We start from the raw sequence: 10,662 nt of genomic DNA on the forward strand, positions 1-10,662 counted from the left end.
TCATATACAAAGTAAGAGAGGGGAGAGAGATAACTATATACAAAATAAGACAGAGAGGAAGAAAGAGGGAGAGAGAAATACTTATATAAAGAGAGGGTGAACAGAGATATTATATATAATTTAACAGAGAGGGGGGATTGAGAGATTAGAAAGAAAGAAAGAGAGAGAGAGAAAAGAAATTTGAGCGAGAAAAGGCGAGATTAAATAGAGAGGGGAGAAATGAGGGAGTAACTGTGAAATTAGAAAAAAAAGAAAGAGACAGAGAGAAACAGTCACGTATTCAGCTGACAGTTCATTTGCTTTAGTATTATATTTGCTGCACTTTACTCAGAGACATTCCTCTTACGCTAGAAAACGAAAAATACTATTCAGAGAACAACTTTGTTTTGGATTTGTACAAATCCTATATTAAAAGTTGATGGCTACTGAAATGTGATTATTCACTTCTTTAGGACTTTAGGGAGAAATTAGTAGAGACTGAAAATACTTTCTCCTATTTAAACACAAATCCCTTGCTAAGGAGAATAACTAGGATATTGTAACGCTACTTTTTTTTACGTGGTATTTGTGTCGAGGGTGAAGTGTTATCTATGGTTTCAACCCAACATATAAAAAAAAAAACTATTTCGGGGGTTCGATTGCTCTGAAAATAACATCTCTGCGGCTATTAGTTTGAACCGAATTGAAGTGAAAAAATATAAGCTTTTCTCAACAACACTAACAGTAAAATGTTTTATATGGCACATTCTACCAGTGTCCGAAGTTTGAAAGTGTTCAGTTACAAAAAAAAAATTAATTTCTAATCTGAACCTTTCCCCCCTTTTCTTTTTTTTTACGGAATCCCACGTTTTAGGCTATGGAGATTCCGATTCTGAAAAAAAAATTTCAAAATTTCTATCCCCCCCCTCCGGTTTTTATATAGATCCACACCCGGTGGAAAAAGTGAAAAAAAAAATAGTGTAGTAGTTGAAATGCACCTTATATGAAATAAATATGAAGGAAAAAATGCGCTTTGGCAAACGGGGTTAGGGTTAGGTTTTGAGTTAGTGGGGAAAGGTTCAGATAACATACAGCCCGTCTCCGCCGATTTGGCTGCAATCTCCAGCGGGTCGAGTGAATTCATAGAAACTCCGTCGTTGGTTCGTTATAATGAAATAAACTGGAAAGGTGATGTTCACCGTGGGTCAATATGGAGTGTAGGGGAAGCGCGTGCTGAAGAAATATTGGTGGGGTAACATATTTCTCAATAAAATATATATTGAGTAGTTCAGTCGCAAGGAGGAAAAAGGGAAAATTAATTTGATTTAAAATTAAGAAGCAAACTTGTTGCATGTTGACAAAATTTCAAAATTACCCCACCCTCCCCACGGTAAAGTATCAATGTTCATAATTAGGAGTTATACCCACGGAAAAAAATGAGAAAGGAAACTATATTAAGTAGTATATTTGCTTTCTATGTATCTTAGAACAAGGAATAAACAGGTAGATTTGATTTCAATGTTACGGTTTAACAGCCTGAATTTAATTTTCACCTAAATATGCAACACTTGTCACATTCTGAACCTAAATTAAGTTCACTGATTTCAATATTCATGATATGTATTTGCTATACGAAGAATAAAAATATCAGCAAAAGCGTATATTTTCAGTTAGATATACAGCAACATTTAATTAATTATGGAAAAAGATTAATGGCATGAATACGATACTATTGCTGAGAATGAGTCGTTAACTTTATTACTATATATATAAGCAATTCCCTCTTGAACTTCCTTTCTGTACGGTTTAACGGGACATCATGCCGGTTAGTAATTTGCTGCTCTGTTTTTTCGTCTGTTTTTGCTTTAATCTTCTCTCATTGTTGTCAAATATAACAAAGAAATCGTTAATTATTATCTTAATTAGGTAAAACTGCAATATTTAGCGTTATATTTGGTCTTTTGTTATGTTTTTTTCCCCGTTATATAAACACATGCGACGTGACTTCCGCTTTATCGAATTTAATAATGGTGTCTGTTTAACAACAAAAACATTTCTCAATTAAAAGTGATATCTCTTTTAATACATTTCCCCATTTAACCTTCTCTCAACAAGCTCTTTATATAATTTAATTCTGCAAGTTCTTTATTAAACATGTTTTACTAACTAAGATTACCGTGTGTGATCGCACACGATCTTGTTAAATAACTTAATTATAACACTTGTATTGGCTTAAAAGCGACCAAAAGGTCGGGAATTATCATATTTTCACTCCATTTATCTTGTTCTTGAAATCGTTATGTCAAGTCCTTCATTGGAAGATGTAATCTCTTTAAAATTTCTGTCTTTTTAGCAGATATTCTAAGTGCGTGCTTTTAATTTAATATTTCTGAAGACACGCGTGGTGAATGTTTAAGTGTTTAATATTTCTGTTGTTATCATTGCAGCTCGCTAAAGATTTATTGCATCCTTCCTTAGAAAAGGAACGAAGGAAATGTAAACTAAAAAGACTTGTACAGTCTCCAAACAGTTACTTTATGGATGTCAAATGCCCAGGTAAGTTAAGTTTATTTATTTTAAGGTGTATTTTAACACTTGGTAATAAGTTTCAAAATATTTTGGCACAAAACAATCATAAAATGAAACTAAAATACATATCTAAATAACTAATACAAAATTTGGTGAAGGTAAAGAATACACACACCAGTTGTTTAGGGTTAGGGGTTCATGAGGCAATCTTTCGTTTTAACTCGAAGGCGTGTGCCAACATATCCCATGATTTTTTGTGCGTTGAAATATCTTGTTGATCTCAAAGTTGAACACACTGTATTTTCTAAGTGTATCCCATTTATATTCATGATGACCATTCAGAAACTAATTGAAAATGTGTCATATAGTATAAAGTGATTTTGTTAGAAGTCAACGTTTATTCCTGTAGATGAGTCATGAACAAACTGCGGCCCGCGGGATTTTCTGAATTAGCACGCTTAACGAAAAATTACCGTGAATTTTTCTTAGTATTGCAACCCGCTTCTCCGGAAAGGTTGCCCATGCTGGCTTTAAATATTAGATATGTAATTTAAAGTCGCCAGTCTCCTAAAATACATAAGATCTATTTTTGTTTTGCCTTCATTTGTATGTGAATATGAAAGGCACTTTTGTTTTTCTTTAACATTTGTATGTTTAGCCTTTTGACATCTGATTCAACTGGTCCCAGGATCCAATGTGTCATTTAATTAAAATAATAGATTGTGATTTGAAGTTGATTTCGATTGTTAAATCTGGATCTATATTTTAGGATTCAAAAATATCCACCATTTTTATTCTTCTAACTGCTCCTTCAACAGATTTGTCTTTGCTGCAAATGTATAAAATAATGATTTATTTTTTTGTTGACACAAGACCAGTAATTTTGAAGAGGAAAAAGGTTGAGTACGACTCCCAATATTTAACCAGTACTTTATTTATCGAACCCCGAAAGGATGAAAGGCTAAACTGAATTCCGAACATTGGCATTTTATCAGATGTCTTTATGAATGAACTGAGATAAAATAAATTTCTGAAGTTAGCGTACAATATTGATTACTTCATATTAATTTTTCGATCTTTGAACAATTAAAATGACGAACAACAAAGATAATTAATCTGTGTGAAAAATAAAACAAATAATCGTTAATGATCGAAAAAGACCTGACGAAAGAAAATTGTAACTTTCGATTTTGTAAAATAAGTTTGATTTAAAGAAATCGTTATTATTATGGCAGCGAGCTGGTAGAATCGTTAGCACGCCGGACAAATTTGCTTAGTAGACATTTCATCCGTCTTTATGTTTTAAGTTCAAATTCCGCTGAGGTTGACTTTGACTTTTATCGCTTCGAGATCAATATAATACATACCAGTTGAATACTGCGGTCAGTGTAATCAACTAAATCCCCGCCCATAAAATTTCAGGCTTTGTGTCTATAGTAAAAGGATTTTAATTATTATTTTTCTGAAAAATCTGTAAGCTGAAATTATACAGGATTTTTATGTATTGGTGAATGTTGTAGATACGTTGCTCGTGTGATTGTTGCTATGAATGGGGTGTAAGTTGTTTGAATGCCATTGCAAAGTGTGATATCCACTTTCTACGCGTCTTTTAAATATTAGTTGGGCTTTCCCTTGAATAAAGACTTTCACTTTCATAGGAAAAAAATACTTTTGGTTTAACGATTTTTAGTAATCACTATTAACGATTATTTGTTTATCTTTTGATAAATATTGATTCATCAAATTTGCTCTGTTTTATTTTGGTTTTCGAAATGTTTAAGGATCAAAAGGCATTATTACTTTCAAACTGTAAATAATTTTTCGCTTGGCTTTGACCTGCTAGAAATAAAGGAATCTCACAAATCGCACGCACCTTACAATCTTGAAATATAAACTATATTTCGGGTGATTTATTCCTAGATGTACTGGGATTGAAAAAGGCAACCGTATAACCACAGTTTTTGACATAGAGTTCGTTCAGAAATGATTGGGATAAACAAGAATATGAATGGATTCAGAAATGTCCAAATGCTGCTAGTTTCATTTTAATTTTATGTAATCTGCCTATATTAACTAAATGTAAATTTGTGAATATATATTCATTGAAGGGCAGCAATTTGAAAATAGTTTTTTTATGTCTACTATTTTAGTATTTAGTCTTTAATGGAGCTGTTGCAGTTCTTTGGCTTGCCAGCTCTTGTCAAACCGTCCAATCCATGCCAGCACCGTAAATGGACGTTAAATGATGATGATCTGTTGAAGTTGCTTGATAATTGTCATTTAACTAATAGATGGTTGTTTTCACATAATTTTGTCTGTGACATTTGAAGTAATTATATGTTGACTGATATTGTAGAGAGAGTGACTTTAATTGTGTTGGTTTGTGTTTTCCAGGGTGTTATAAAATCACCACAGTATTCAGTCATGCTCAGACTGTTGTTCTGTGTGTTGGATGTTCAACTGTATTATGTCAGCCCACAGGAGGCAAAGCCAGACTTACAGAAGGTAAGAAGCATTCTCTTTTGTTCAAATAAACATATTAATAAATTCTGTGCATGAAGATACCATTTGTTGTTCTTAAGGAGCAGTAGCTCTGAACTGAGAGGCAGTTTAGAATAAATATGATGACATGTTAGCCTGGAAAGTGACATAAAATAATGGTGATGCCTAACCTTAAAGATAATATTCAGCAACCAGAAGATTGCAAAAGATCGATATTGTTATGTTCTTACTCCTTCGTTAATAAGTAATTGAGGGAATATTTGTGGTATAAGTCTTCATTATACAAGATTCTCTTCACATATAGGGTATATTAATTCATATGTGGTGTATTTTGTCTTTAATAATTATCATCTCTTAAATTAAGGGATATATACGCTCTTAGCTATAGTATTTACCATCTCACATCCTCTTTGCGACAAAATGTGCATATGTGTATGTATTTACACACGTATTTTGTTCTCTGTTCACAAAGCTGTCTCATCTTTCACATCATTGCTTTAACCCAAGGGTCTCCAAATTTTTTGGATCATCAACCCCTCATTGATCCCCAGGGATATCGACCACTTTGGAGACCCCTGCTTTAACCCTTTAACATTTAAACCAGCCATATCCGGTCAAAATATTCTATCTGTTTAATGTTCAAACTAGCTAGCCCTGGCCTCTCACATCTATCTTATAGAGTTTTTTTCATTCTCAAAATAAATAATTACATCAGCGATATCTCAAAGGTACAGGATAATGCATGATTAATTCAATACAAAGTGAATAGATAAGCATTACATTTTGGCAGAATAATCTGCATGCTAATGGTTAGTAAGCTGGCCAGATCTGGCCTAAACAGTAGAGAAAACTTCAATGTAATGTAATGTGCCCTAAAAGAACCAACTGGTCACAGCACTAACCACCAGATTTAATTGACTAGACATCAATTATCTAGTTGTGGTTGGAATCCTTTTGCTGGGGCTTAAATATTAGCTGCTTAACTATTGTAGGTAGATTGGATGGGAGTGCATCCATCCTCCTTTATGACTAATTCATTCGTTATTGATCTGTGATATCACTGTGCTTAGTTGTGAACCATGTTACAGCTATAGCAAATGAATCTGTCAAAGATTGTACTTGGACTGCAAAGGTGCATCCCTGTAGCCACCCACAATGCTCAGGACTACTTGGGGGGGGGGGGGGTCTGAATGAAACTTATTTTCCCATGTGTTCTATTATTCATTTGTTACTGGTAACTAAAGTGCCATGTAAAAAAGAAAAAGCATCCAATACACTCTGTAAAGTGGTTGGCATTAAGAAGGTCAACCAAGCCAAAACAGACTATGGAACCTGGTGCATCCCTTAGTCTTGCCAGTTTCTGTCAAGCCATCTAACTTGTGACAGCATGGAAATTGGACATTAAATGATGGTGTCATTTTGGAATCAAACACCAATGATAAATGATCATGTATGTACTGTTGGGTAAATTTTAGGCTCAGCAATTGAAATTAGCATCCTTCATATAAGCAAGGATAGAACAGTACTAATTCAGACAAGCATGTTTGACATTGTTCCTTATTTTGTTGCGTGATGTCTTGCATAGTTATATAAGTGCTAGGTCTTTTTTACTTGTATGTGAGATAGTTAATAAAATGTCTCAGTAGTGGTGACTAACTAATATACCTGTAAAAAAGACCTAGCATTTATATAACTATGCAAGACATCACGCAACAAAATAAGGAACAATGTCAAACATGCTTGTCTGAATTAGTACTGTTCTATCCTTGCTTATGAAGGATGCTAATTTCAACTGTTGAGCTTAAAATTTACCCAACAGTACACACATGATCATTTATCACTGTTACAAGTTCATCTCAAGTATTTACAAAAATTTGGCTTCCAGTTATACTAACTACATCTTTGTACATAAAATATTTTCCTTGATTACATGTATTTACTTGAGTGCGATGATTTTGAATGTGTGATCCCCTCCTCTGTATTTTGTAGCTAAAGATCAGTAGTAAATTTTCTTTTTAACACTGCTTCTCTCCCATTTTGAACCCGATGTTTTGTATTAAATTTCCCCTCATAATGAGTAAATACAGTTAAATTCTTGCCTTTTTTGTATACTATGCAAGGTCAGCAGATCCTTTCTATAAACTAATACCCTAGGCTTTACCATATTTTCCCACCGTCTTCTTAGGTCAGACTTGTTTTATATTGTATATTGGAATTTTTTTGATTCTGCATTGAGCATTAGCTTGTCAATGTACATAAGTTCTTGTGGAACACAGTCCTTTATTTTTGATTGACTGAGGAGAGAGCTATGATGTATTGCCACTTGCATGCTTGACTGTTAATATATATCAAAGCTACATACAGCCTTTGGAACGATGTTTTATTTTGTTACTTTGAAGAGGACTCTACAATAACAACTGTCGTTTAATAATTCTTTTCTCACTTTTTCCCCAGGTTGTTCATTCAGAAGAAAACAACATTAATAGTGATGACCTGAAGTTATTTATGGTTTAAAATAAAAGAAATTGAGCCTCATCTCATGTCTTACAGTTTTTACTTTATTACACAAAACCAGTGATTTCAGTGTTATTTAATATACATAGTAAGTGTTAAAATAGAGTTTCTGACAAAATATTTCGTTTCATTTCCATGTTTCAGTTGAAATTCTGCTATGGTCAACGTTGCCTTTTCATATTCAGGATCTATAAAACATGGGCTAGTATGTACTCTTCCCAGCAAAAGTATGGCATTTTGCTAATGTTAGAAATTGGTAAACAATAGAATTAGCAATTCTTTTTCCTAATATTTCATGACTAAAACCGTTTTAAATTTGATTTCAGAGTCTAGTGTATTGCTTATTAACTTTTTCAATGTGGAATTAAATTTCATGGTTATTCCAGCAACGATCTTAAATATCAACCAAAGAATAGAATTGGCATTTTCTGCAAGTGATATTGCCTTAATAAATTTGTTATAAATTGTTTCATATATGCCATTCCTCAACAAAAGGTAGATTGGTAATGAAATTTTGAGCAGATATATCTGATTTCCATAGCAAAAGAGATAACTAATTTCTGCAGTTTGTTGATTGGTCTTGGCTATTTCTGACAAACTTGTGCATGAATCATAACATTGTTGGTGTTTATAGAACATTACTATACTATCAGAAATGTAATACAAGAGAGTGGTAATAAGGAAACGAGCCAGTGTGTGTTGGGGTTGGATAATAAAGATTGTATTTGAATGTATCTTTGTGTGTGCACATTCTCATAGAAATATATATTGGTGAATTTCTAAGTAAGGAGGAGGTGTATATTTCTGCGGGCTTGGTCATGCTGAGAGTTTGTAGAAATAAAATTTCTCTTCTTGATTGTCTAAAGGAGGAAAGGCACATTGTAAAATGCACTGGAATAAATGAGATGATCATATGGCTTCAGCACCGGATTATATACAGCTGGTTTTGGCATAAATAAGAGTTTTTTTTTTAATTGAGGCAGCGTTTTTCTGTTGAAATACACTGACTTTAACTCTTTCATTACCGTATTTATTTTGAGATGCTCTGTTTCTTTCAATTACTTTCAATATAACAAAAAATTTAGTAAACTAACTTAGCTATCATTAAGCTGGTGTTAGGAACATAAATAGTGACTAAGGTTTGGTGGAAGATTTTAATTCAAAGCTTATGTCAACAAGACATTTGTACTACACAGCCAGTTTCAGCTGGGTTGGTATCAAAAGGGTTAACTTAATTTTAAATTGTGAAAATAATGTACAATTTAGTAAAATTACTTTATTATTAAGCTGATATTAGGAACTTCAATAGGTTTTAATTAAAATCACTTTAAAACAGGAAGTTAATATTGAATGAGGAACAATTTAACATCAAGAAAGTTAATGTTGCAAGTTCTTTTGACAGCTCAATAGAAACAACTGGAAATCAATACTGGATTGTCAATGAAGCCATTTCCACTTTATTGATGAGTTTGTTCATTAACATTCAGCTTGGTGAATGAAGTTATAGGCTCCTTAGTTTAACCCCAGGTCAAACCTGATTAGAGGCATTTCGATGCTAACTGCCTCATCTAGGGAACTCCAGATCAGTGTGGCTATTTTTTAGAGGGTAATCATAGTGTGATTTGGCTGCTATTTCTAGCAGGTTGTACCAAGTAGATACTCTCAATTACCAATGAATTTAACATCTCAGATCCTAATATTTCTTTTCCAGCACCTTTCTAACATTACTATTAGCAGCAATCTTAGCTGGCTTCAGTTACTCATTTTATGGCTGGCTAATGATGGTGTTGATCACTCTTTGTCTAAAGTAGGCATGGGTGAACTTACTTGCATTGGGCCAGGCCATAAGAGATTACTCATAAAGCTCTGTCCACACCACTAACAGGATAATACTGTAGGGAGTACAAGGGGGTGAGTTGGTTGAATTGTTCATATGCTGGGTAAAATGCTTCATGGTAATTCGTCTGAAGTATCAGTTGAGTTGATTTTTTTTTTTTCTAACCCCTTCACGATGTTGCCCCTGCATAGCTGTAGCCCAATGACTGGATCATCGTCATCATTTAATGTCTGTTTTCCATGCTGGCATGGGTTGGAGGGTTTGAAAAGAGCTGTCTGGACTCCAATTGTCTATTTTGATATGGTTTCTATGGCTTGATATCTTTTTGTTGTGGAGGACACCCCCGAGTGAGAGAAGTGGGCTATTGCACCACAATTAAATAGTGGACAGGCACAAGTGGTGTCAAACTGCGAGGTATGCCATTTGGGCTAGTCATACAGACAATGAAGTGGAGGCGCAATGGGCCAGTGGTTAGCGCAGCGGACTTGCGGTTTCGATTCCCAGACTGGGCGTTGTGAGTGTTTATTGAGCGAAAACACCTAAAGCTCCACGAGGCTCGAGCAGGGGACAGTGGCGAACCCTGCTGTACTCTTCCACCACAACTTTCTCTCACTCTTACTTCCTGTTTCTGTTGTACCTGTATTTCAAAGGGCCAGTCTTGTCACACTGTATATCCCCAAGAACTACGTTAAGGGTACACGTGTCTGTGGAGTGCTCAGCCACTTGCACGTTAATTTTACGAGCAGGCTGTTCCGTTAAATGGATCAACTGGAACCCTCGATGGAGTGCCAACAACAACAGACAATGAAGTAAGTCGTTATAATGTGGGACATATCAGTGTCAAGCAAGGCAACACTTTCCTAATGACAACCACTACACAGAGTATGCGGGTTGCTTTTCATGTGCCACCAGCACGGGAACAGATGACTTTGACATACATTTATAAAAAAAAGCAAAAGGGTTGCTTGTGGCCCCAATGTCGGGCTTCTCATGCTTGAACTAAAGTATACACTATTTAATCCATTTCTGTCCATTTGGTTTGTACTGGCCACACTACACAAAATTCTTTACCGTTTACCGGTTTGCTGAATGCAGCCACTTTATCGCTGGAGTTAAGTGACCCATTCCAAAATTTTATACCAGACATCATATCTTGTCACTTTGAAGTCCACTTTTCCATCTTTGCATGTTGGATAAATCTTGTTAAAGTGCATTTACTACGGCCGATGACCTTTTTGTTGCCAACCCTTACCTGTTTCCAAGTAAGGTAATAATTCTCTTTGACCAGACGTTTTCATGGA

The 10,662-nt window shown here is 34.6% G+C and overlaps 1 protein-coding gene across 1 annotated transcript; it reads left to right on the top strand.

Moving 5' to 3' along the window:
• The first annotated feature begins 240 nt into the window (after nucleotides 1–240).
• Nucleotides 241–7,545, top strand: LOC106868654 (small ribosomal subunit protein eS27-like). The gene is made up of 4 exons (XM_014914025.3): nucleotides 241–1,804; nucleotides 2,427–2,535; nucleotides 4,903–5,013; nucleotides 7,465–7,545. Exons 1-4 carry the CDS (start codon nucleotides 1,799–1,801, stop codon nucleotides 7,491–7,493), a joined length of 255 nt encoding a protein of 84 aa, XP_014769511.1. The 5' UTR covers nucleotides 241–1,798; the 3' UTR covers nucleotides 7,494–7,545.
• Nucleotides 7,546–10,662: the final 3,117 nt, after the last annotated feature.

The sequence above is a fragment of the Octopus bimaculoides genome, chromosome 18 (assembly GCF_046866305.1).
Source record: "Octopus bimaculoides isolate indiv1 chromosome 18, ASM4686630v1, whole genome shotgun sequence".
NCBI lineage: Eukaryota > Metazoa > Mollusca > Cephalopoda > Octopoda > Octopodidae > Octopus > Octopus bimaculoides.

Coding starts and splice junctions, on each gene's coding strand:
- LOC106868654 (XM_014914025.3), top strand. Junction 2,536..4,902: donor TATGGATGTCAAATGCCCAG/GTAAGTTAAGTT, acceptor TGTGTTTTCCAG/GGTGTTATAAAATCACCACA. Junction 5,014..7,464: donor CAAAGCCAGACTTACAGAAG/GTAAGAAGCATT, acceptor CTTTTTCCCCAG/GTTGTTCATTCAGAAGAAAA.